Source organism: Zosterops lateralis (assembly GCF_965231275.1).
Source record: "Zosterops lateralis genome assembly, chromosome: 15".
Lineage (NCBI taxonomy): Eukaryota > Metazoa > Chordata > Aves > Passeriformes > Zosteropidae > Zosterops > Zosterops lateralis.
In genome coordinates this window covers 1,846,184-1,873,404 of record NC_139775.1, presented here as the reverse complement: position 1 = coordinate 1,873,404, position 27,221 = coordinate 1,846,184, and the positions used below count along the sequence as shown (strand labels likewise).

At 43.8% G+C, this 27,221-nt stretch overlaps 3 protein-coding genes across 9 annotated transcripts in view; 1 reads left to right on the top strand and 2 right to left on the bottom strand.

Moving 5' to 3' along the window:
• RNF216 (ring finger protein 216) overlaps positions 1–4,173 on the bottom strand; it is a 77,472-nt gene extending 73,299 nt beyond the window's left edge. Inside the window, exons 1-2 of one of the 4 annotated variants that reach the window (XM_083872471.1) lie at positions 4,094–4,165; positions 3,298–3,409 (exon numbers count right to left, since the gene is read on the bottom strand). The gene's annotated coding sequence lies outside the window, so the exon portion shown is untranslated. Of the gene's footprint in view, positions 1–3,297; positions 3,410–4,056 lie in introns of all 4 variants that reach the window. The other 3 variants (XM_083872470.1, XM_083872473.1, XM_083872472.1) reach the window with 3 other exon arrangements.
• Positions 4,174–5,424: 1,251 nt separating this feature from the next.
• Positions 5,425–8,822, top strand: LOC310915486 (zinc finger matrin-type protein 2-like). Its single transcript, XM_083872392.1, has one exon. It carries the CDS (start codon positions 8,228–8,230, stop codon positions 8,813–8,815), a length of 588 nt encoding a protein of 195 aa, XP_083728518.1. The 5' UTR covers positions 5,425–8,227; the 3' UTR covers positions 8,816–8,822.
• A 3,431-nt stretch (positions 8,823–12,253) lies between these two features.
• The window catches only part of SMURF1 (SMAD specific E3 ubiquitin protein ligase 1), a 41,241-nt gene continuing 26,273 nt past the window's right edge, over positions 12,254–27,221 (bottom strand). Inside the window, exons 3-18 of one of the 4 annotated variants that reach the window (XM_083872388.1) lie at positions 26,908–27,016; positions 25,959–26,092; positions 25,776–25,841; positions 24,844–24,919; positions 24,280–24,533; positions 23,426–23,510; positions 21,453–21,599; positions 20,150–20,354; positions 19,757–19,860; positions 18,174–18,288; positions 17,053–17,231; positions 16,097–16,234; positions 15,622–15,742; positions 13,931–14,132; positions 13,029–13,113; positions 12,254–12,367 (exon numbers count right to left, since the gene is read on the bottom strand). In XM_083872388.1, coding sequence (XP_083728514.1) covers positions 12,268–12,367; positions 13,029–13,113; positions 13,931–14,132; positions 15,622–15,742; positions 16,097–16,234; positions 17,053–17,231; positions 18,174–18,288; positions 19,757–19,860; positions 20,150–20,354; positions 21,453–21,599; positions 23,426–23,510; positions 24,280–24,533; positions 24,844–24,919; positions 25,776–25,841; positions 25,959–26,092; positions 26,908–27,016 — 2,120 coding nt within the window. In that variant the 3' untranslated portion in view covers positions 12,254–12,267. The remainder of the gene's footprint in view (positions 12,368–13,028; positions 13,114–13,930; positions 14,133–15,621; positions 15,743–16,096; positions 16,235–17,052; positions 17,232–18,173; positions 18,289–19,756; positions 19,861–20,149; positions 20,355–21,452; positions 21,600–23,425; positions 23,511–24,279; positions 24,534–24,843; positions 24,920–25,775; positions 25,842–25,958; positions 26,093–26,907; positions 27,017–27,221) is intronic. The other 3 variants (XM_083872389.1, XM_083872390.1, XM_083872391.1) reach the window with 3 other exon arrangements.

Here is a 27,221-nt window from a genome sequence, read left to right as displayed (position 1 = left end):
TCACGTGATGCTTCCACAGATCCCATCCAAATGTGAGTCTAAATAATGCACACAGTTGCTTGGCCTCCTTGCAGGGGAGAGCAGGCTGAGAGGTGAGCAACACTACGCTTAGTCTCCAGGCCAAATGAAAACATTTCAGGTCATCCTGACACCCACAAACACTCCCAGTTTTATTTCAGCTCATCAACTTCACTTCTTGTTATGAGGGACAACCACAGCCTCCAAAGCTCGCCCTGGGAGCAGCTGGGCACCACCAGCAGCAGCACAGGAGTGGGGCCCCCTAAAGCCAGAGGGGAAGCCACACATTTAATTTAAATTCTGACCTGGGTCAGGAGCATCGTGGCTCGGGGTAGCAGCTGCCCCACAGTGAAATCTTTCCCTAAAGCCCAATGCTTTACCCACTTAATCAGGCACTGACAGTTCCCCTCATGAACGCAGGGAGGGAACCACAGCAGGGTTGGTAATTAGAAGAGAGGTGTCATTCAGAAGGAATATCATGTCCCACCATAAGGAATTAAGCTTTCTGAAGGATTGTTATGAATCTGAAACCACTGCAAGCCCTTAAGAACTGACCCAGAGGAAAAACATCACTCCTGAAATAGTCCAAAATAAACCTGAAATTCTACAAAAGTGACATGAAGGCTGCTGAGAAACGAGATTATCCCAGCTCCATGAGACGCTCATTATCTCTCATCTTGGTGCTTTGGCAACGATAACTTATTCGAGCCACTAGGACACTGCTAAGTGGCTTTTCCCCCTCCTTTTTCCTGTTTTCTCTGCCTACCCCTCCCCGATTTCCCACTTCTAGTAACCTGCCTAAAAACAAAACAGAGTAATGTTGACCAGCCTGTTCTTCTGCTCCTTTTCAAACACAGGAACTCCCAGCCTGTGCACAAATGACCTTATCTCCTGGGCTGCTGCTAGGAGATAGCTGCTGTCCCCAGGCAGCCAAGTGTTTCACACCTTCTGCTGTATTTAAAAAGGCACCTATCCCACTGGGATTGGTCCTATTGAGAGTAATCCCAGTTACATGGAGCAGCTTGAAACCCCACCATCACTTCAGTGCACACACAGGCCTTGGAGAATATTAATGCCTCGTCTTTAAGTAGTTACAATGATGTCCAAATTCAATAATTTAAAGGGAGTCTTAAAATATCTCCAGATCAAATCCATCTGCAAAAAACCAAAAAAAAAAATCTGAAACTTCCAGTGAGAGGAATTAATTGTGCAGTTCTGACTGTTGCAGAAAGAATGCAGCCAGTGGCAAGCCCCAACAGCCAGCACACAGACACAGTAAACCACTCACAATGGCTTTAGAAAGATATAAATAAAAATAAGACACCCATTCCAAATTAATGAATGGGAGCTTCTTCCTGCAGGCACTAAACAACACCCAAAAGGCTCCACATCTCTTGCACTTGGGTTTGTGCTACTTCAGGTTGCTAATCAGCTCCTGGCCCCTGGGATACGCTTCCTGTCTCTCTCCAGCTGCGCCGGAGCCGCCGGAATTGTGTGTTTGCCCCACCTATTCTTGCCGCAGTACTTTTCAGGGATTTGTGTCCAATTTCAAAGCACAAGCTTCGCCATTGGCAGGAACGCCCACTGCATTCTCAGGCAGACAAAGCACTGATCTACCCCAGAATCTGAACTTCCGAGGCACCACCTGAAACTCCAGCCCAGGAACAGGCTGCCAGCACCCTGTTGGAATCCAAACTGTACCTTATCACCAGTAACACCTGCCCCAAGTGTTCTTCTAGGAACTGCTGGTCCTGCCCTGACTGCCTGCAGCCAGGCCAACCAGCAGGAAAACATCCTAGGAAGCAAGAAAAAGAGATGGAAGAAAGCCTGTTACCACAATGCAGGCTGAATATCTACAGATCTTCAGGAAATCTGTCTGAGTCCCTTCCCAAGTCTTGGTGTTCCAGGCACAAATTCCTGTCAGGATGATTGTTTATTAACATCCAGTCACACCATGAAGACACCCAGCACACGAAATCTATTAACATGTTTACAATTGCAGAAGGTCTGATGTAAGGCAGTGGAATTTTTGCACAGCATTCATCCTAGAACTAAAAGCACATATTGAAGCTGTAAATCCCACAGTTTTGGAATTAAAAGCTATCCCTGGAATCCTACCAGTCCTAAACAAAATGAGATCCACCACATGGTTTGAGCTGCACATTCCTATGGCCCTGTACCTGCTCAGGGATGTACCAGAACCTGATCAAGATTTGGGTCTCAGATTTCCTGCCTCACCTTCCAAACAGGTTGCTGGAGGAAAAACCCTCATGCCATCCTCTCTGAAAGCAGGAGAGACCACGTTAGCTGAGCATGCAAAGGCCGGTCTGAATGCCTGACTGGGGACACCTGCCTTTCCCTCCACTGCTACCACTTGAAACCTGCAACAGCCCCAAAGTGCATCAGGTGGGAGAGCAGAGATAGTTAAGAAAGAAGAATCAAACTCCACAGAGACAGAATAGAGAAACAGAGATCTGCCCATAGGTCTTAGGACCAGGACTGGTTGTGTCTCTCAGGCACCAAGGCACTGAGAGATTCCCCCCAGAACTGCTGCCTGAAGCAAAGCAAGAGCCTGCTGTTCCACAGGGAGAGAAACACAAGAGGGATTGCTCTGAAAAGCACATGGACATCAAGCTTTAGTCTCTCAGCATCATGCCTGGATTATAGAAATAAAAGTGCACAGCCACCACATCAGCTTATCTTTTTCAAAGCATCAGAAGCCTCAGGACAGTGACCAAACTGTAAGAGACTGAACAGAAGCATCAACTACTAAACTTATTTGTATGAAAAGTGTTCCAAGCATCTGTCAATAAGACTCCAAAGTAAGGTATTGGAGGACACTCAAAGCCAACACTTCAGCTCCTAAAGCACATATGAGATGAAAGGAAAAACCTCCCGGGCCGGGCTGGCAGGTGCAAGCAGCTGTTCTCCACTCAGGGTTGCAGCCAGCACAGCTGCAAAGCTGGGGATCCATGGGATGACTCCTTAAGCCAATCTACATTTTGCCCATCCCAAAGCAGTGCCCCGGGCGATCTCACACTCCTCTCTTCACACACACGCTGGAGTTCCCCACAGCTTTTCAGCAGCAGAACGCTTTGGTGGGGTCCCGACCTGCCTCCAGCCACCTGGGGGAACAAGGTCAGCTCCAGGGGCAGAAAACCTCATTACATAAACGCAGCGAACATTAACGCTCCCAGGCTGTGCTCTGTCCACCACGCCAGGCCAGCACTTGGATCAACAGACAAGGGAAAGAAGAGGAGGAAGAGGCGTATCTCTTACACTGATCCCTCAGCTCCGAGGACAGCTGTCTTTGGGGTTTCTTTCCTGCAGCGGCTCCCACAGCAGATGCCTGAAATGTCGAGATGTCCCAACGGCACCGAGAGCTCCCACACTGAGCAGGGGTCAGAAGAGAACAATCTTTTACCCTCCTGTCCCCACGAGAGGTTACCCCCGACACCCGGGCCGGGGTACCCGGGACAGCCGTGAGCAGCGCCTGTCCCCGGGTGTCCCCCGGGGCTGCGGGGGGTAACAGAGGCGGAGCACGGAGGTGAAGGGACCCCCTGGCCCCGGGAAGGAGAAAAAGGAACCGGCCCTGAGGGGATAGAGGGCGAAGGGAAAGGACCCAGTCCTGAGGGGAGCTGGGGGGGAGGGGGTGTCCCCGATCCTGAGAGAAAGCCAGGAGGAAGGACTCGGCCCCAAATGGAAGCGCAGAGGTACCGGAGGACGTTACGGGGAGGACGGCGCGGGGGACCCGTCCCTGAAGGGAAGCGCTGGGGGGGAGCGACCAGTCCCTGACGGGAAGAGAGGGGAAGGACCGGCCCTGAAGGGACGCGAGCGAAGAGGAACGGACGAAACGGACACCGAGCCCTGAGGGGACGCGAGGGGTGGAGGGGGGAGGTGGGGGGAACGACCCGTCCCTGAGGACAGGCCCCAGCCGGGAGCAGCGCCCGACCCCGCAGGGAGGGGTCCGGTGAGGCCCAGGGACGCCCCGGGGCGGCCCCTCTGTCCGTCGGGCGGCAGGGCTGTCCCGGCACTCACCGGCTCCGCGGGACAGAGGGGTCACCCCGGCACTCACCGGGCCCGCCGCCCCTCCGGCCCCGCTTCATTTAACCGCCGCTCCCGCCGCTTCCGCCCGGCCCGCGCCACGTGACCGCGCCGCCCCGCACCATAGAGACACGGCGAGGGAGAGACAGAGCGGCGCGAGGGGACGGGCGGCGCGGGCGGGCCGGGCCCGGTGAACCTACCATAGAGAGAGGGGGCGGTCGGGCAGCGCCGCGCCACGCCCCCTGCCGGGCAGGCGGTGTTCCCGTGGGGAGGGGGCGTGGCCAGGGCTGCACGTGTGTGCGGGGCGGGGTCTGAATTTTGGGGGAGCGCAGTAATGGGGAAGAGTCCGGGACCCCTGCTCGGGACCCCCACCCTGTCCCCCTCCGCTCTGGGTGCTCGTGGAGGTCAAGCGAGTGACGGGGAACGGCCCAGGACACCGCGTTTGTAACTGGGGGCGTCCTGCAGGAAGAGTAGGAAATTGAAGTTGAGGGACTGAAGTGACTTGCCAAACTGCCAGAAAAGGAGACAGCCGATTCATTGAGCTCCGCGAGATTTCCCAAGAGAAATGGGGAAATTTTAATTGCTTTTTCGAGGTTCACGTCGTAGAGAAGTCCTGGAGCTGCTCCTCTACAGAACAGCCCACCCACTGGATCAGGCTGCAGGGATCCTCCTGAGCTCTCTGAGCACCAAAAGGAAAGCAGAAATCAGGAAAACTTCACAAAAAGTAGTTATTAAAGAGAACAGCAGTGCCCGTGTTTGACACAGCACTGAAGGACTGACATGATTTCGTGCTCCAGGTAATGAAATTGTTCAGTCCCTGCTGCTGGCTGACAGGAGGTGGGGCTACAGCACCTCCCTGGTCATTTATTCACATTGTGAAATTACTCAAAGAATAAAAAGCATTTTATTTGTGCTCCCTCTCCTTTTTTATTTACTAAACCAAATTATGGCCAGAAGGAAGTCCAGCTTTCAGCATCAGTGAGGGAAGGCACTGCTGCAGCACACACCAACACTGAGCACCACGCTCAGACTTGCTCCTTCTCCACCTGCAAACCAGCAGTAATTAGGAAAAAAATAAACAGGAAAGCAAGGATTCATCAACATTAGTGAATCTTTCTCCAGCTTTCATTAAGGGGGAGATTATAATTTCTTTCTGCAAACTGTGGACAAAAAATGAGGTAAGGAGGGAAAAAGGTTAAGGAGAATTAATTAAACAGGTGTTTTCCCTGCAGAGGAGGACTTTCATCTGGGCAGTCCATATAGATCTGTTAAATCAGTTGCATTTTGATACTTTGTCCACTCTTTTTCTCTGATTCCTACAAATATTTTAACAAACTAAACAGTGGCTACCAAGAGTTTAAAGTTGTGAGTTTATTGCATATGTAACAAAAATGAACATGACCTCCTGGGTCCAGCCTACTATACAATCACTGTTTATTCCAGCTGGTTCCATAACCACATTAAATAGAACTAGTATTTCTTTAAATACTTTGATTTAGACATAAAATGAAACATTAGTGTACAACTTCCACAAAATAAATCTGCAATAAAAACAGTGGGAAGAATAACAAGGATAGCAGCAATACTTAAACATGACATTACAAAATAATAAATTAAAAAAATACATTATAAAGTGGTTGAGGAACAACAACAACAAACAAACAAAAAAAATTTTAACAGATTAAAACCAGATCCATACTGTGTTTCTGGGAATTTGCTGTGCCACACAGCCCCGAACCCGGGCACTGGCTCCAGAGGGCCTGGTGGCTGGATCAGTAATTTACAAAATCTGTTGGATTTTTACAACCACCTCGACTTGAACTGAGGACAAACTGCTGAGCGAGCGCCGATCGCACCGTCTGAAGCTTGGAGCAGCCTTTTTTTGGAGCAGGGTCTTGTCTAACGTAATGCCCAAGTGAACACTCACACCCATCCAACAGGCTCGTTTCCTCCCGCTGGAACACACGAGCAGAGTGGTGGTTTCCTACATCCCTGAGTGTAGAGTAGAGGCTGAGGAGCAGTGCCAGGGCACTGCTGATGGAGCAGCTGCGGGGTTTGCCGTGGGACAGGAACGACAGACACGCTGTACCTTGTATTTCCTTCGGGTCAGATCCAAGAGTATCTGCGCACAAGGCGGAACGTGGAATGACAGAATGAACACGGGACTCGATGGTATTCTTTGGGCAAGTTTGAGAAGTAACAACCAAGTTCAAGTGCTGGCAGGCCGAGTGGGAATGGACACACAAATTCAGACAGCTGAGGTTATCCCAGACCTCTGAGAGCCACTGGCTCAAGCCATGCTAACTCCTGTTGGCATTTTTCCTTCTCTGGCCTTGGAAATGGGGACAGGAAGAACAGGCCATGGCTCCAAAGCTGTTCTTCCTCGCTTCTTGCTGTTCCTCCATCCACCCAACCAGCTTTTAAGGCCTGCCTCAAATGCATGTACAGAACAAGACAAAAAAGGTCTTTGTCATCACTGAAGTGGCACAAAATTGCAAAGACGAAACGACAGGAGAGGTGGTGAAGCTGTTGAAAAGAGAACTGAAATAATTTAGAAGACAGTGCCCTATTCTCATTACTGTCAGCATGGAGGTACCTTGACAAGGGCTTTTAAATACAGCAAAAAACAGACGGACTTTTCGAAACAACAATCCTTGCCTATTCTTATTTTGTGCATTCAATAAAACACTGACCTAGCAAAGACATTAGGAACTATCTTATGTCAACTGGGTTGTTGACATAAAGCTACTTGACCTATAGATCTCCAAATCAGGGGCCTTTCCCTTCACCTTGCTTGGTTTGTACTGAACCAGTTGTGCTGCAGGTGTGACAGGATTTTTATCAGGGGTGGGCTTTAGTATCTGGGTTTGAGTTTTGGGGTTTTTTACACTTTTTAGTGAAAAATCCACATGAGACTGCATGCAAAGCTTTTGGGCGAGAATCCATTTTGCATTTTTCCTATCTGACTGGTTTATTGCACATTCAAACGTACTGAAAGGAATAAATACACTCTATGAACAGGTTTGACTTCAAAGCAGTTTGGAAAATCCAGGGTTGTGGGGACTCTGCTACTCAGTCTAGGACCACAGGGATGCTGTCTGCCAACTGCTGCACATCCCAACAACCAGAACTGCAGAAACTGGTCTCCAAGTGCCAAAAGATCCCTACAGAACATGGGGCTGAACATGCCTCTCCTGTACAGTCCTGCAGGATGAGCATCTTTAGCCCCCCTGTGCAAATCTCACAATATGATACAATTTTACACCTCCAATGTGACTCCTGACAACAAATCACAAGAATTATGGTCAATGGCAAAAAGAAAACCACAAATCAACAAAACAGAGAAAGATGCCAGGGTTTTGACAAGTGTCTACTTTCTGTCCTATCACAGTTTAAAGCTATTACCAAATTCAATTAAAAAAAAGACAAAATAGAAGTATTCCAGTAGACACCTCTTAAGGATAGGCTCTTACCCACAGCTGAATTTCAATGCACTATTCTATAAACGTAACATCTATTAAGTGTTTAAGTCCTGAATCTCTCTAAAAATCAGGCTTGTCAAAGAAAAAAAAATCCTATACAAGCAAGTCTGCTTAAATTTAGACATGTTTGATAGATAACTGGGACTCTCTGAAGCCATGTTATTTGTTAAAACACTGTCTCATCTTGGTGTGCAAACTGGAAAAATGTTAGTGATTCAGTGTCTTAGGTTATGATGTAAGATGTAACCAAAAGTATGTATTCTATCACCATCTATTAAAACCAAGTGGGGCAGTACTGTCTCTCCCATGACTCATCCCTGATAACTCCATCCAGGGGGGATATACTCTGCTAATGGGCCATCAAGCCTCACTGCTTCACTGATAAAACACATTATCCCATTGTGAGATGCTCTGCCCAGCAGGAGGAGCCAAGCATTCCTACACAGATATAATCTGAACTTTAGAACACTACAGTCAGCCCTCACCTACTGCATTCCCAGAGGAAAAGAGCTACATAACCACCACTGGACCTTCAGAGGAAGACCAGAGCCTTCTACAGGATCTCTGCTTCAGAAGAACCACATCTATCACTCCAAGAGGATTGCAGCCACCACGTACTTGGACTGCCACCACCACCCTGACCTGGGTGTCAGGTCCTATCCTAATTCTGCTCTCAGCTCACCATGGCATCAGGCAATGAGACCAAGAACCTGGACTTCTGCCAGAAGTGGGACAAAGATGAATACGAGGAACTTGCAGAGAAGCAGCTCACAGAGGAGAGAGAAAAGAAAGATGGCAAACCAGCTCAGCCTGCCAAAAGGGAACTTCTGCAGCACCAAGACTACAAAGTGGACCTGGAATCCAAGTTGGGGAAAACCACTGTCATCACCAAAACTACCCCTCAGTCAGAGATGGGAGAGTATTACTGTAACATATGTGACTGTGTGGTGAAAGATTACATTAACTTCTTGGATCACATCAATGGCAAAAAACACCAGAGGAAACTGGGCATGTCCATGTGGGTGGAGCATTCCATGCTGGACCAGTTGAAGAAACACTTTGAGGAGAACAAGAAGATGGAGGAGAAGCAGAAGGAGTATGACTTTGATGAGAAGACGAAGGACCTCTGTGAGGAGGAGGAGAAGGCCAAAGCCTACAAGAAGAAGCTGAGAGAGAAGAGGGCAGAGGATGATTTGGCCTTTGAAGAGAATGATGAAATGGCAGCCGTGATGGGTTTCTCTGGTTTTGGCTCAATCAAAAAGAACCACTGAGCAGCTCTGAACTCTACTCTCTCTGTACAGGAGAAAGCAGACAACTCTGAGGAAACTCTGGATAACTCATCAAAGATTGGATTGAGGACTCATAAGTAAATCTCCCAGTAGAAGTTGGCTGGAAGATTTGAAAAGCGATTCCATGTTCTACCTGTGCTGCAGATCAAGCCCTGCCTCTCATTAGCTTCCCTTCTTCTGTGTCCTAGATCTGGCTGCTCAGCTGCTCTGTGGCTGTATGCGTGCAGGAAAGTGCTCTGTTGGGTACAATTTTTTGTCAATAAAGTGCAGCTATTCTGCACAGGTGGCCTGGTTACTTTTGCATTTTATCCTGTAATTCCAGTAACTTTAAGGTAGGGGAAAAATTTTTCCCCATGATTGGTCTAGGATTGAGCCAATGAAAAAAAGGTGTGTACAGTTTGCCAAAAATAAATGGAACATTTTATTGGGGGTGTGATGCCTCTGGTCATCAGGGACGAGATGCAATGTACTGACGGGCTCATTACTGAGGGGTGGACTTGACCATGGACAGTATCTCACAGGTTATCCACAGCTGTGAGACCTGTGCTGCAGTCAAACAGGGCAGAGCCTCTGTGGTATGGTGAAAGATGGTCAAAGTATAGGTATGGGAAAGCCTGGCAAATTGACTACATCACCCTTTCCCAACCCACCAAGGCAAGCACTATATGCTCACCATGGTGGAAGCCACCACTGGATGGTTGAAGACCATCCCACTCCTGCCCAGAACACCATCATGGGCCTGAAAAAACAAGTCCTGTGGACACACGGCACCCCTGAGAGAATTGGGTTGGACAATGGGACTCATTTAAAGAATAACCTTACAAACACCTGGGCCAGAGAACATGGTAGCAAATGGATGTATCATATCCCCCTATCAAGCACCAGCTGCTGGGAAAGTTGAACAGTGCTTAAGACTACCCTGAAGGCACTTGGCGAGGGGACCTTCAAAAATTGGGAATTGAATTTAGCAAAGGCCACCTGGGATGGTCAACACCCAAGAGTCTATCAATCAAGCTAGTCCTGCCCATTCTGAACTCTTATACCCAGTGGACTGAGATAAAACCTCTGTGGTACACATGAAAGGTATTTTAGGAAAGACTATTTGGATTGGTTCCACCTCAGGCAAAAGCAAACCCATCCATGGGATTGTTTTTGCTCAAGGACCTGGTGGGTAGGTCAGAAAGGTGGGGAAATCCATTGTGTACCACAAAGAGACCTAATCTTAAGTGAGAACTGAAGGTTGTCGCCCTGATTCTTTAGCCTTCTGATTGGTTACATACTTGAACTGGAGTTTCTCAAAACAAAGTAGATTGTTTCCATATTTCTCTGTGATGGATTTCTGAATTGACCACTGGGGTCAGAGAGGTGTTCCTCTCGTCTACCACTTCTTGACCACATTCCAAATCCTATTTAAACCCCAAATCATAATAAACGACCCTTCTTTCCTCACTTCACCCTGACCGGTGAGTGTGTAGTTCTTTCGTGTCCCTAACAGCGACATCAGGTATCACTGTGTATATATATATATATATATAAGCAGAATTTTAAGAGGGTATTGATTTGGGCATGATGCAGATGGTAACAGAATAAGGGGTGGATAATGTCAAGTTACGATGTAAGATGTAACCAAAAGTATGTATTCTATCACCATCTATTAAAACCAAGTGGGGCAGTACTGTCTCTCCCATGACTCATCCCTGATAACTCCATCCAGGGGGGATATACTCTGCTAATGGGCCATCAAGCCTCACTGCTTCACTGATAAAACACATTATCCCATTGTGAGATGCTCTGCCCAGCAGGAGGAGCCAAGCATCCCTACACAGATATAATCTGAGCTTTAGAACACTACAGCCAGCCCTCACCTACTGCATTCCCAGAGGAAAAGAGCTACATAACCACCACTGGACCTTCAGAGGAAGACCAGAGCCTTCTACAGGATCTCTGCTTCAGAAGAACCACATCTATCACTCCAAGAGGATTGCAGCCACCACGTACTTGGACTGCCACCACCACCCTGACCAACAGGGTGTCAGGTTCTATTCTGTCAGTTTAAGACAGTGTTTCTGTATTATTGCCTTGTTATATATACTACTAAAGAATCATTATTCCTATTTCTCAGATCTTTGCCTGAAAGCCTCTTAATTTTATAATAATTTGGACGGAAGGGGGTTACATTTTCCCTTGCAACGGAGGCTCCTGCCTTTCTTAGCAGACACCTGTCTTTCAAACCAACATATTCAGGTATTGGATTTACTTTTGTTTCCCCTGTGTTAGAGAACAAACCTTTTAATATTAGTTTCAGATATTGGAAAAACTAGCCTTAGAGAAATTCTCCAGCCTAGCCTGGAGAAATTTTTCATCCCTACAGAACTGAAGTCATAAATTCTTCCAATAGCTTTCTGTAACATTTAGAATGTATTCACTATATAGTTCCCCTTTACCTCAATCTCCAAATAAACCTTTCACAAGGCCAAAAAATTTGAAGCAAGAGTTTGCTCTGTTAACTTGACTTTTAGTGATTTCCATGTGAGTTTTAGAATTTAAAGTCACACAAACGCATCTTAGGTAAAACAGTGGCACAGAAATCACAGCTTTGGGATTGAATGGATTTTTATCCTCTGTCTCTTCCTCACAAGGCTTCTCTGCAAAGTACTTACATCTGAACAAACTATGGAAAGTAATTCTGCAGGAGGAAAAAATTGTTTTCACGTGCAAAACAGTTAGATTTCAGCCAGGACAACCAAAAGAGATCATACAATACCGTTTAAGCTATCCCAGATTCCTTCACTTTTCTCAAGGTGAGCCACAGCTTCCACTGGGACCTTCCTGCTAAGGCAGAACTTGGATTTCTTTACCTTTCAGCTAAGTGTTCATATGGAGGTATTTTCTGCTAGAAGTTTACTTTTTAAACAGATGTTTAAAATGTGCAATGCAAATTCTGGTGCCAGTCAGACACTCTCTGCACCTGCTGGACTCTACAAAGGCTCAAGCTTGATTTAAGACAGACTAACCAAGTGCACCTGCCAGTTGCAAGTCCTCAGCAAATTAAGCTCATTCTCAAATACACTTTGATTCTCCTATTAAAAAGCCCCACAGATCGCTGACCCTATCACAATATGTGTTACAAATCTAGCAGAATATCCTGTGTAACCAAAGCCAAATGGTGAACTTGGCTGCATTTCCTTTCAGGGGGGATGGAAGAAGAGGGAAGGGGTTATTGTAACAAAGGGGAGAAAATAGAGTTGGGAACCACCAAGAAAAGCCCCAACCCTCCCCCCCTAATCCACCAGCAGTGGAAGGGAAACAGCCCCATCTCTAAGTTGTCAGAGTTCAGATGTTTCAGACAGCTTAGCAGGAAGTTCACAGCAAGCTTCTTCTAGCTTTTGATTTGGTGGTCCATGAGCTAGCATCTGTTTCCTTTGGTTGCTTTTTCATTCCACAGCAAACCCACACGTCTCTTCCACAGCTGTCAACAGCTTCTCATAAAGCTTCTCGTATGACTCATAAGGCGGAATGTCGATCCGGTTAAAGCTGCAGGGAAAGTAACAAACATCGATGGAGCTCAAGTGCTTTATTGGAGGAAAGATGTAAAGAAGCTACCTATAGGTAGAAACTGTAAAATCTCTCAGCTGCCTCAGTGGCCAAATGAGACAAGATGAAAACCAACTATTTCTACAGCAGGAATGCACAACTTAATATGGCAGCGTTTGGGATGAGGAGGAGGAAGAGGCAGATGCAGGAGACTTGCAAAGAAAAAGCAATACATCAGGCAGGCCCACTCCCTGCCCTGCCTGCAGACAGTCTGCTGCTGCTGACACCATTTCCTGCCTCTGATGGAGTGAGATTTCCGTGCAAGGGCTCAGGCTGTGCCTATACTGCACCAACAGCATGAGCTTCCAACGTTTGACATCTGACAACACTTCTTTGTAATAAAGAAATGAAGAATTAAACTTACAAACGTCTCACTACTCAGAATAATCACCTCTGGAATAAATGAAAACCACAGATAGTACAGAAGACAAATCAAGTTTTAAGAAACGCAAATTATTTTGCTGGCTGCAGAATACAGCTATATTCAAACTAACAGAGCACACTTAGAGTCATCCATGTGTATCACATGCCTAGCCCCAGGACAGAGATGACTCCTTTAAATCAAGACAAAGGGAGAGGAAGCAGAGTGTTTCCATCTTACCAAGTGTGGGCTTTTGGAAGGTTGTCTGTATTTGCATCTATTAAGTGGATGGTGAACAGTCTGGGTCCTGCAGCGCCTGTAGAACCTTAGACAGACATTCTAGTTAATGCACTTCAACCAAGCATCATTCACACACATGCATTTTGCTGCGTATAAAAAGGCAAGAGAGGAAATTACAGTTGCAGCTGCAAGCCTAAGTATGTCCTAGACTAAATCTGTCGAGATATTTGCAGCTGATGAAGGGATGGCAGAAGAGATAGGGCTGTTTGTGACAATCATTTTACAGACTGGTATTTTGGTAAGCTGCTAAATTTGATATTAATGAAGTTGCACCATGAAAAATGAAAATACTTAAGAAGCGCATGAAGGTTATCCTTGTAAAACACAACTAGCATTTTAATTCTGAACATCAATTTACTGTCAGCCAACAAATGGAATGCGATCAGGAGATCACAACAGCCAAGGATACTGCTGCATTTTTGATAAAACTGCAATTTTCAGAAATTTGCTTTAAAGTCTAATGGTTTGTTGCCAAACACTGAGGGGAATGCAGTCCTCACATGAAAAAGTTCTTTAGTCAATCATATATCCCTGTGCACATTTGCATGGAATGATTTGAACCTCAGAGCACAGAGCTGTAGGAGACTGACAAGCCAAAATTGACAAGCAGTCAAAGCACTGCACAGTAACAGATTTGCCAGCTTCCATCACTATCAGCAACAGCCAAAGTGCTCAGCAGCAGCTGAGCTGCTGACAAACATAAAACTGCTCTCAGGCTCTGAAGTTTGCAAGTGCTTGACTTATCCAGTAATATGCTGATACTTTACAAGGAGCCTGTAAACACCACACCACTTTTATCTCTTTTCCCAACCACAGATTAACTCAGCCTCCACATCAGTCACCTTGTAAAGCCTTGAAACCTTGAAGTGGGACACGCGTCGAGCCCGTCACGAACTGCAGCAGCCTTGCCCTTCTTTCCTCATCAAAGGTCTCCACGGCTTGCCAGAACCACTTGACGATGTTGCTGTCAGCCATGCAGTGCTTTAGGCGGGTGTTGGACTTCCAGTCATTCAGGTCTATCTTATCCAGGCCTCCTATGATCAGCTGTTAAAATATTAGGAAGTGCTTTAAAGTCCAGAGTCATTTCAGGATTGCAGTTATAAAAGCACATCCAGCCACGTCACGAAGCCTGGCATCGTTTAGGTGCTTCACCCACTTTTTTGGAGCAAGGTAACATTCCAAACCAGTACAGAACTGGCAGCAAGTCTCTCCAGTTTGACAGCAGTGAAACCGACCCTCAGCAGTGCTTTACCAGCATTAGAACTTTCATGAGCAATTAAGAGTGAGAAGCCCACGCAAGACTTGCTTTATTAAATCTGTGCTCCCTGGAAGGTACAGCCTGTCTTCATGAGGGCACAGCACTGATCTGGAGTAAGGCTGTGGCACAGCATCACTGTCCTGCTGCAGGACTGTCCTAGAGGTGCCAATACCAGCAACAACGGAATCCTGCTCAGCTTATGGGAACATCTGAGTTGCTTTGCTGTTCCACAGCAAACTACAGAAACTTTTCATCTGTTTTTTGACCATATTTATGAGAATTTCTGACACAGCCCAGATGTATCACTTCAATCTCTCTTCCAGATGACACTAGGATGCAAAATACTGTAAAAGGAAGTTGCTGCTGGCCGTGCATTTAACCACCTCCTTGGGTAGTAACAAATAAATGGCACAGAGCAAACTTTATCCCTCAAAACAAAACATGTGACATATTTTAAATTTCCCATAATATTCCACAGTAAGGATCCAGTTGCTGAAAGATACCCTTTAGCAGCTGTCTTCTTGTGCCACCAAGACAGCTCTCACTTACACCTGCTTACATCATTAGGGGAGTTGTGACTATTCTGACATGGAGAGTATTGAAATATTTAATGGATTTTTAATCTACCTTTTTAAGCAAATGAAATGCAAGAACTTTGTGAGATTAACCAAAATGCATGAATGACTAGCACAAAGCTAGTCCTTTCTGCACCACAAATTATGAATATTCCACAGGTTGTCTTATTTTTGCTAGGAAGCAGCACCAGAGTAAAAATTGCTGTAATGGGAACTATTTTAGAAGTAGCTTTTTGCACCTTAAGATTTTATAAGAAGACAAATTAATTTCTTTCCTATATGCTGAACTCTTCTATTTCTGTAAACTAATTCCTGTGTGCAAACAGAAACAACCATGCATGAAGTTACTGGACAAAACAGGTTCCAGGGTAAATAACATGCCTGGTCTTGCCAACAATTCCTCAAACTTGCAGTGTTTCCTCCTTCTCAGACCATCTGCTTTGAGCATTAGTCCTTGGATAGACACCATGGTGTATTTGTCTTTCTCTGTTTAAGTAGCCCTCTCAATAATATCAACCCAAAGAATGTCTAGAATAAACCTAGAAGGGTTTGGTTAAACAAATACTCACCCTTCTGGTACATAAAATGGACTAAGTTTTGTATTTTGTTTCTTTTGCTTGTTTTTGTTTGTTTTTTAAATCAGTGCTTGACTGTGGATCAAACAAATTACAGAACAATAATCCATGTGGATAAAACATACCTCAAGTTCCTTTTGGTCAAAAGGCTTAAGGAGATGTTGAGGAATAAGTTCATTAAAACCCTTCTGCAGAGCCAGGAACTGTGCCTCTATTCCTCTCATGAACCGCCAGTTCACATACAACCTGTGGGGGAGGAAGGAAAAGGTCAGGGGTGATGAGCTGGACAACACTGGGACTTTTACAGCAGGCTTGCCAAATGCTCATTTTACAGAGGACCTTGTTTTAACACACACATTTTGTATTATGAAAGAAGTGCTTATACATTCCTTTTCCATCAACCATTAATTATTGCACCATTAATGGAAAAACCAAAGCACCATTCACAACTTTCTCTTCCCAGGTCTTCCAGGGAAAACATTCATGTAATTTATGAGTTCCCACTCAAAATACTTACTTCCTTAGTTACATTACATACAAAAATTCTATTTATTACCCTCTTCCCACTACATTTGCAGGACATATTTCTGTTTGCAATACCTGACATATTCCTTCTTGTTCTCTTCTGTCACTGGAATATTCCTGCCATTTGGTTTGAGTTCGTGCTGTAAAATCCTCCCAAAGGCATTGTGTTCCACACAGAACGTATGGTCCAGGACTGGTGTGATATCATTCTCTCTGCCAATGGACAGAGGGGAAACTCAGTATTTTTGGCATTTTGGTAACTCTCACTGGTGATGCTGACACGTATTTGAACACCTAAATAGTCTTCAGGCTAAACCTTAGTTACCACCTGCATTTCACACACTAGAGGAATATTGCCACCATCACCAATTTCTGTATGGTTTTAGTGCATGTTGAAGAGCCTGATCAGATATGGGATATTAATCTATTTCTAATGGAACTCAGGATACTGGATAAAACCCTATATACAGAAACACACACAAGTATATATAAACACATCCAGCAAGAATCTGATCTGCTGTCAAGTGTCTGTGAAGCACAGAAGAGATTGTATATAGAGAACTTAATCATCAGTAACTTCTTTAAATAAAAAATTCAAAACAGCATTTAGGAAAAGAAATTGAGATAATGCAAAGCAGTTCTAAAGGGTCCCAAAACGACACTGAATGCTGCATCTTTTTCTGTAAGCACGCAGAAGTCCAAATTACTTCCATTTATTTTCATTTTAATCAGTTTTTCCTACGAAGCCTGTACTTCCCCTCAGATCTCCGCCCGAGTTTAGATTTTGATACTGTGATATTCTATCATACCCCTGCAACCTTTAATGATTTAGTATCTACTTTATTGCAAGGACAGTTTGCAATGAGAACTTTTCCTCCACCTTTGATATATTAAGAATAATTCAATGACTTTGTACAGACTGCCAGCATAAAAATATTTTTGCAAACTCTTTGTCTAAAGCATCTCACCATTGCCAGCAAACTCTACCCCATTTTCTCTACAGTGAGATGATTGCTAAATTCAGTACTTACAAGATCCAGACTAAACTTTTGTGTAACTCTGGGTCAACAGATTCCAGATCGGAGAGCTGGATGGGCTTCCCCAGCAGCTGTTTGTAAAAGGGAACTGTGAACCCCCCGTTGATATAGTGTCCATGGAACACAGCCAAACCCATTATCCGACCAACAAAATGGAAATAAGACAAATGGTCCTGCAGGGAGAGAGGAGAATCAGGCTTGGGAAGACACTGACATCTTGTGGCACCCTCGGTGGTTTGTTCAGTGTGAGTTACCTGCAGCCCTCTGGGCAAGAGCAGCCACCACTTTTCCTCACAGCATAACCAAAACTAAAGCATTTAATGATTAAAAACCTCAAGCAAGTCTCTGTGCATTACCTGATTAACAAATTGGATTCAAGTCTCTAGACCTCTCAAAGGGAAAAACTTGGAAAAAGAAAATCCCTATGAAACCTCCAAAATCCAAGAAGATGAGGATTCCAAACAAATTAGTTTATTCTTTGTTTAACCATTCAAATGTATCTAGTCTTGAGGAAGCAGTGTGCTTGTTTCCTTAATTTCTTTCATGTTCCTTTTAAACTAACTTTTGAAAGCTGAGGTGTAAGTCCTATGGTTGACATTCTTCCAATCCACTTCCCTCATCTTCCAGTGCAAATGTCAGGAAATGTCATGTCAGAAAGAATTCCCTCTACTAATACAGAACTGTTGCTCCTTCTAGGGTTTGCATCATTACAAATCCTCCAGTAAGAGAAAAAGCAAGCACAGGAGCATAGTGAGAAAGGGCAAGCAAGGGATACATCCCTAAAAGTCATGAGGTGGCACTGCTGGGAACGTAATGCTGTGTGCACAACCACCTGTGCTCACACTGAAGATGAATTTAATCTGTCTTGTCTTCTCAGAATCACTGTGCAAACCATTCAGTACTGAGGAGTCTCAAAGAAATGAGATGTTTATCAAAGGCTATGTTTCTAGTTTCTGAACAAAACCCCTCAGCTTCTTACTGTATAAATATAAGACATTAACACCTTCTTATTCTGATTACCCTGCAGTTTAAACTTTTCTTGTGGAAGAACAGCAGTAAGAAACTACAGAGGACATCTCTTAATGTAGAAATATTGCTGAGAAATTAGTACTTACAGGATTGATAGAAGAGTCTGGATTGATTTGCAGCATGTAAATATTATCCGTGGAGTACTGGAAGAGTCCATAGTAGGGATTCAACATTTCATGGCACAGTAAATACAACCACTCTCTGCCAAAAAAAAAAAAAAAACAACAACCCCAAACAAATTTAGAAGAGTGCAACTTGCACTTAAGTTTTAGACAATGCAATTATTGTGATTGATGAGTTATGGAATGCTTATTTCAAAATCAGATCCTCTTGTGCTGCCCTCCATTTGCAGACCAAAAGAGTTTGATTAAAACTCCAGAATGTCCTACTCCACTCAGGGGAGACTTGGCTTGCTTTAGAAGCACTGAAGGGATTAACATCCATTAGAGAAGCTACAGCAAGCTGTTAGACAATGCCATCAACTAATTGAGTCTGAACAAGCCACACTTCCAAAAAAATCTTGTCTTTGTACAGAGTTCAGCTATTTGGAGCTTACAAGATCTGCTTCTCTGCAACCTGTACAGTATAAGGAAATATTAAAAAAACCCCTGTTGGTTAGAATCAGCTAAATTGCTGGAGTCTTTAGAAAAGCTATTTTTCTGACAGCTTGGCGACTGCTTTCAGCAGAGGCCAGAAGGGACAGAGACCAAATGCATTAAAAGGAAGGGTTGGGTAAATTCTCTCACCTTGGTCACATACAAGGATAGGAGCAGAACTAAAACTATTTCTGATCTCCCAAATCACCATGGCAAATAGCCCTTTGTTGGTAAATTTGGACACCCTTCCCAGGCCCAAAATATTCGGAGAGAACTATCAATTGTAATGCTTAGAAGTGGAGCTGTACTGATCTGGAAGAGTTAGTTGCAACTAATGGGCAATTATGAAAGGCATCAGGGCAACAGGATGCCAACAGTGGAGACACCCAAGGCTGCCTCGGGTAAGGCAGCTCAGATTGTTCCATCTTCTTTCCTTTGTCCAGGGATTGATCACTGATAGACACCTCAGGGCAGCTTTTGTGGATTTGAGAATTTTCTCCGTGAATTTACCCAACTCTAAACCACAAAGCTGAGCGATTTTCAGTGATGCTAAATCAGCTACTGAATTTCAGATCTGATGCTATCCACAGGGAGTTATTGTCATTTTTAAGAGGGAGGCAAGTCCTCGCTAAAATTTTAGCTTTTGTTTAGGATTAGTTCATCTCCACTCCTGCTCCAACAGATCAGAGAATTCTCCTGAATGCAGCTGAGATATAACAAAAAGGAACCCCTACTCTCCTGAAATCCATTTGTGGGAAATCAGAGAGGTGTGTTTAACAAAACCATTCCTGTGATCTGGATCTGACTTCAGGGTCTGTACACTCCCTGAGAGACCTCACAATTTGAGCTGATCACACTTTCATATCTTGCAGTGGGACAACTGTTAAATCACAAGCTTCCACTTACCAACCTACCATATAAAGAGTAAAGTTACAGCCACTGTCTATAAACTAGACCACAAATAAGTAACATATACCATTAACAGGTAACTTGAAAGGGGATGACATCAACCATGGGGCACTTAAAGGGCAACTTTATACTTAAGAGGTGTCAGAAAACCCACAAAATCTCACCTTGCTACTCCTCCATAGTCCAGGCCTTCCTCTCCTCGGAATTTCACCATAAGCCTCTTTTTCAAGTCCTTTGGCCTCATCTTCATTATCTGACGATAGGATTCCTGTATGTGCATTTGTACAATTAGTATGTTATTTCCTTCCTATAATTAAATCTATTAAGGTTTCTCTAATACTGTAATTAGAATTTCTACATTTTTGTAATACATAGACTGTTACTGAACTACAGGAAACATGATTCCATTCGAGTGCTAATCTGAAGCAAATTTCAATGACAACTCTGTAATGTGGTGGGGGCTTGTGAAGCCAAGTTGTTATAAGCACTAATCAATTTTACTTAACTCTTCAGTGACAAAAGCTGCTGTTAGTAGTGAAAAAATATCTATCAAATACCTCAAATATTTCCTCTCTGGATACTTCAATACGACAGTGACCAGCCTGGGGTTGCTGAAGAGAGAGCTCATGTCTAAGAACTTTCAACTTTTGTACCAAGTCTCTTTCATATCTCTGTGCAGGCAACTCCTCACCCTCTTCCAATGATCCCTCATTTGGAGCTGGTAGAGGCTGCTGGCTGGGCTCTTTTAGCTGGCATTGATGGCTTGGAGAAGAAAAAGACAATATTTATTCTGGACACATAACAATAAAGAATATGTAAAACAATGATGGAAGAAATTATTAAGCTTCTCTAAGAGAAGCATGGAGTGAAATGTGTATTCAGCTGGATACTTCTGTACCATCATTACACTAAATTCAGGAATGTAAGGAACACAGATATTTAAAGAGCTTCAGCATTTTTGAACTGTTTTTATATGGCAAAGCACTGGGAAAGCTCTGGAGCATGATCACTGATTGCTGACTGAGCAGTATAAAGTTTGTGTGGTATTCTCCCACACAGAGAGAACTTTGAAGAGTGCAACATGGAAAGAGATCTCTAATGGAACAAACAACAGCTTTATAAAGGAACTGTCTAACAATTGCAAGTGATTTTATTCCAGCTCCCTGCAAAATGAGCCTGGAGATTCCTGACAGTAAAAATACTGCATCTATCGTTGTTAAGAGAGAAAGATACACTTGTCCCAAACAGTTGCAACTTCATACACTCAAGTGGCCTTATCCATCGGTGCTTTATTTGGGTTGTAGAGCAATTATTTTTTAGATACAGAGATTCCCCAGCTGGCTACAAGCACAGGAAAAAGTATGTCTTGGGCACAAGCAGCACTGCTAGGCTGCTTCTAGGGTCAGTTCCACAACAGCTCAGCTGCCTTTCCATGATGCAGAGCTTGAGCTGACTAAATCCTGCTAAACCCAAACTGGCTGTGCACAGCACCCACTGACCAGACTCCAGCTGGCTTTATATTCCCATTGTCTGGAGCTCAAGGGAGCAGGAAGTTAGTTCAGATCCAGAACAGCCAGCACAGAGCTAGAACTGCTCCTCCAGAGAGACATGAGCTGACTGCTGGGGAACCCCTGGCAGACTCTCTACCCTACACCCCAGCAAACCCAGAACTGTGCACAGCAGAGTAAAAACTCTTCTGAAGAGTCTCAGCAAAAAACATAGATAAAACCATCACTGAGAACCAATGCTTGGACCCTGACTACAGCACTGGCTGCATCTGGTCCCCAGTTATCATTCAGGGTTTCAGCTCCTCATGACTCCCTGACCTGACAGGAACTACTTATCAGGAAAAGCTCTTACTTCATGATGTGATGTAGTCGTGGATCTGTGAATTGTGTGGTTCTGTTGTTATGATCTACAAAATATATTCTTCCTGAAACTGTACTTCTGACTTCCCAGCCTGGAGGCAAGGGTCCCAGTTCATCACAATTCACACTGTTAAGGTCTCTAAAGTGAAAAACAAACACAATGTTAATGCACATCTGAAGTTAAGCAACCAAGTACTAAGATCACTTAAAAAAAATTAAAATCACTTCTTCAATTAAGTTAAGGTTAGAATCCTGACTATTTGACTGAAAAACCACTGAGAGTAAGGCTATAGCAATACACTCACTCACCCCTTTCATTCTGGATAAATTTCAGGTATCACTCAAAGTGCTACTAAAGGCAGTCACTCACTTCCAGGCAGTATCTGAATTCAATACATAGAATTCATTTACACCTAAAAGATTGAAAATACCTAAGGCTCCAGCCACCTAACTGAGGAAAACACCAAGAGTGGCAAGAAAAGGAAGGAAGGAAACCTGAATATTATTTTTAGGCAGAAAACTTATTGTTCAGTAAAGTATTCTTTAGACAGCTAGCATGGATGCAGGGTTGAAGACACCACTCTATGCAATTCCTCACCTAAATCTAACCATGCAACATCTGTATAAATGAGCCAATTGAGAAGCTTTAGGAAAGTAGAAATGCTTTGTACACTGAAGGTGCCTTAGTGTCACAGTGAGTATAAACCAAGGGGACACACAGGCAGACAGACAAGCCCTTGTTAGGCCTCTTTAAGGAGATTATGGTTGGGACCATTTGCTGTGATCAGCTGTGCATCTGAAAGTCCTGCAGAGATCTGATTACAGCAAGTTCTAACCTACACCTCTGCCTCATGCCAAGGTTAGGTTTTTGCACCACAAGCTGGTAGCACAAAAATCACCTTAAATTAAAATAGGTATGACCTGTGACTCAAAACACTGCTGTGTCCAATTCCATAGCTGCTCCTTAAACCCTGGCTCAAGGATCTGGGGAGAGGGGCAGCACCTTTCATCGGGGTGACCAGCACCACTTGAAGAAGGCTTTGGGCACACAAGCCTGACATGACTGACACAAATGAACAACCACTGTCATTTCTTCTTCCAACAATACCAGCTAATCTAAAATCAGCTATTTTCTCTCTCTCTCTCTGCTTTATTTTTCATTTCCTTCCATACACTGAGCTTTTATCACCCCTTTTGCCTGCACTACTTTATATCATTTTTCTAATATCCTGTACCACATTCCTCTATTATCCAGGCAGTGCAGCAGCTGAGAGTTACAAACTTCACTCTTGAATCTGGTGTGCAGGTGGCCCATGAAACAGCTCAGATTCTGAGCTACTCAGGAAGAGCACCAGACCTTACTCACAAAGACCTGGATTAACTGCAGGTTAAGGTTTAAAGAGGCTTTACTAAGTTAATCATGTGAAGGATTCAAATTTTCTAGCTGCAAATCACTGGCCTAAAGTATAAAAAACCTCAAACTTTTTCAAGTTTAAATATAACAAGTAATCTCTCCTTCAGTAATACAAAAGTGAGCACTAATAAAACAAAAGCTAGAAGCTGAATACTCAAGGAACAATTATTTTAAGAAAGAAGTCAGTTTTTTCTTCAATTTGCAGTCCAAACTGTTTTCATACAAAAAAAAAAGTGGGTAAGATGCAGAAATTTGTAGCTTCACCAAAAACATTTTAAGAAGAATTTGTCAAACAGGAGTTCCTGAAGGGCTACATATTTTTTTGCTTTTTGTTTTACATGATTCACAAATAAGTAATTCTTTCTTTCAAAAAGAGCAATCCCTAATGTTTGATGAAAAGCTAACCAGAAACATCCCCAACTATTCCTCTGCTGGGAGTTCTCCCTTTAAATTCAGACAAGCCATTTCATAGATTTTTGCTATTATAAATCCAACATCCTGCCACACAAATACCCACCAAAGCCCTCTGACTTTTAACTATAAATACATACCTTGGTATCCTTGGGTCGTGCCACGTGCTCACTCCAGTCTGTGTGTGCAAAAAATAAACCTGTCCCTGTACTGTTGTTCTTTGCTCTGTAAAAAAGGAAGATTGTTCTAAATTACAAATCTTTAAAAAAAAATCCAAATAAACAATTTAAAGACATTTGAATATTTTCCTCCTAGGAGAAAGTACTGGAGCCATCATACTGATCTCTTGCAGCATGGACTGTTTTGTCCTTGACAAATTTACTCTGACTACACATTTCAACATTCTGTTGAAACTCACAGATCCATGCACCAGCATGTTTTAGTTTGTATTTTTATTGTTAGATTCTGAGACAATCCAAACCCCCAAACCAGATTTCTTTACTCCAAGATTTGGTGTGCTCTTTTCTGAATTTTTAAATTCCCCTTAATCTCATCCTCCCTAATCTTCTGTACTATTGGTTTCTTTGTTGCTTTTATATATTTTCCTGATCTTTTCTCAAATGTGGGCTCAAACCTACACAACATGCCAAGAGGGAAGGAAAAAATAGCATTACTGCTCTAGTTTAAAGAGCTCTTTACATTCGTTCTCCCTAGATACACAGCCAAGATTAGCAGTGAATTTTCTGTAACAGCATCATACCACAACCTCATGTTTAATTTACCATCAACCCCTCAGTGTATCCTGGCATAGCCAACTGCTAATTAGCCAATCTCAAACTCCCATCTGCACTTATTTCCTTTTCCAAAACGCAGAAAGAGATGCACGTGGACGCCTCTTGTTCCAACAGGCAAAACACCTCGACGGGGAGAAATTTTTGGCGCCATCTTTGGATAAACCAAACCCCTTTCGGTTTCCCAGCCGTGGGACACTCACCGTAGCCTTCAGGTAGCTCAGGTGACTGGTGGCCGTGGGGCCTGTTCTGAGGTGTCTGCACGTGGGCTCTGACCTCGGGGGTGCGGAGTCTCTGTGCCTGGAGCCTCTGGTCCTGGCTGGGGGACTCCAGGAAGCGGCAGCCGCCTCCTCCCGCCGCTCCTGTCGTGTCCGTGTACGGCGCTGGCTCCTCCATGAAGCAGCTCAGCGGCCGCCCTGGCCCCGAGTCTTCATAAACCGTTCTGAAAATGGGGAAACTTCAAGAGTTTCCATCACACAAGAAGTGAATGCAGAAATAACTGTTTCTCTCTCTCCCCCACAGTTTCAAGTGCTGCAACTTTTAACCCAAGAGGTGCCATTTTCTTAATGTTTTTATACCCAAATTCCTCAGCACTGGTAACAAAAAAAAAATATAGTCTTACCGAGTTTAGCCTGATGACCTTCCTGTCTGATACACATTCTCAAAAAATATAGTAGTCACACTGATACTTAAGTTTCTAATGTTAGTTACAATCTTTCCACACATAAACCATTTTTCTAATTAAGTGTGAAGAAAATAATCCTTACCCTTCATTCTCCAAAAGCCCTCTGCAATCTACTACAGAACCTCCTGTGCCTATCCTGTCCCGTGTCTGTAAACTGACTGAAAGAAGAAAACACAAACTCAGGTCAATTAAAAAAAAAACACCTGCATTCTTAAAAACAGCAAAAACAAAAAAAAATTCCACATTTATACATAATATTAATTATGTATCATTAATAGGTAAAATATTAAGGAAATTCCTATTCTACACACAAGAACACATCACTTACCAAAATTCCTTCTGTTCTCTTAAAGTATTAGTAATTTTTTAAAAAGCAGAAGAGAAACTAGAGGGTCATCCCCTCAAAACTTGAGTTTATTTCTGTAAATATCAAAAGATGTCAGGTTCCACATCAGGGTTTCATGAGGATGCAGAAAGGGAAGCTGGAAAAAATTTGCTCACCACTAGATGTCATCTTAGGGTGAGAATTTGGAGTTTGCCAAATGTATTTATATATCACTGAAAAGCTGGGGTTGGGTGGGGGCAGTAAAACGTGGGGTAATTTTGCTGTAAAATCAGCATGGCCTTGTTGGAATTTTGAAATGGCTTGCATGAGTCAAAGGTATCAAACCAGCAACTTGTAAAATGTCTTTTAACTCCTCCAGATCCTTTTTTAACACCTAAGATCCCCTCTGCCTGTCCAAATGCATCATTTCACAGTGACATTCACCCTTCCAGAGATGCAGTTGAAGCCTTGCCAGATGCATTCCCTGTTTTTAATGTTGTTTCCCATCATCAACTGAGAGGAAATAAACTCCTGCATAGGAGTGTAATGAAAATTTTCAGGTTATGTAATTTAATCCCACTAAAATAAGAAGAAACAGCACAGAACAGGCACAGAAGTAGTGACTAGAGGAGTTTTTTTCCCTATGGATATTTACCAAGCAGATGGAATTTAGCTGGGATCATTCTTACCCACTATTTGGCCTCGGACAGCATCGGTGTCTGTGGGGTTGAGTTTGCATAGATCCAAACGCTGGTCTGCAAAGGAGAATTGGGAAAAATCAACCCTGGGAAGGGCTGGGTGGGAACTCTATCCACTACTCAAGTACAAGGGATGGAGGGTTCTTGGTCACACCAGGGAGGAATTGCTCTTACATCCAGTATCTTTCAGCCTGCTGATGGCATTGGAGAGAAGTCGGACGCACCCCAGGAAGCCAGCTCCCTGTTTCTTATGGATTTTTTTATGGTTCCATACACTGATGGTTATGGAATCTGTTTTCCCAACGTATCTAGGAAGATACATATTAAAAGAGGAATTTTAGAAATAATAACCTCTTTTTACCCTCCAGAACTGATGCTGTAATTGGTACAAATTCTGACACATTTTAGTACATCGGTCATGCCTCTTTATTACAAATACACAAGTGCTTATGCCCAAAATGCTGTTATTAATGAATTACTGCACAGTGATTTCACACAGCATGGGAAATTGATATTGCTGCAGCATGAATTTAACTACAGCCAGCTTCATTAAAAGCTAAACAACAAGTCGATTAACGTACAAAGCTTCAGAATTTATGGTTCTAATAATTTGAAGAAAATAAATCATTCCAACAAGGACAATTTTCTGGAAAAGATGGATGGCACTGCTCCAGGAGAGCTCACTAAGCCCTTGTGCTGTATACCTGCCACACAAATATCTCCAAATTCAAACACCTAAAAGCAAAGTACCACACCTTTATTAACAAGAATTTTCTTCTTGAAAAAAAAATCAGTCCCTGAGAGGGCAGGGTTAGATGGGATATTGGGAAGAAATTCCTCCCTGGGAGGGTGGGGAGGCCCTGGCACAGAGAAACTGAGGCTCCTCCATCCCTGGAAGTGTCCAAGGCCAGGTTGGGAGCAACCTTATCTAGTGGAAGGTGTCCCTCCTCATGGCAGAGGGTTGGAACTGGATGATCTTTAAGGTCCTTTCCAAACAAATTGTTCTGAGATCCTATGAAATGTGTACCTCTTGCTAAGGTACAATGAAGTAGCAGTGCCAACCCTGCCCTGTTTTTTTCACTGGACGCATCTCTGGAACACTGTTCACTTATGACCAACTCACAGATCGTAATGCTGGTTCCATTTGGGGTCCAACGTGTTCTTCACAGTGTCAGTGGAATGGCACTGCCCTGACCCATCCACAACTATTTTAGCAAACGGGTCAGGAAGTCCTGTGGAAAGGAAAAGCTGCTGTTAAACACAGTCCTTTGTTTTGCTGTTTCCAAGACAACGCCATTAGAAGCTCCCCCTCCAGAAAGGAAAGTTGTCATTATCCTAGAAGTATTTTAGTAAATCCTGTGTTTGAGGTGGATGCTCTTGGTAGCCCTCAGCACAGAGCTGTGAGCAGCAGCCTGCCTGTGGTTCCATCAGTCATCT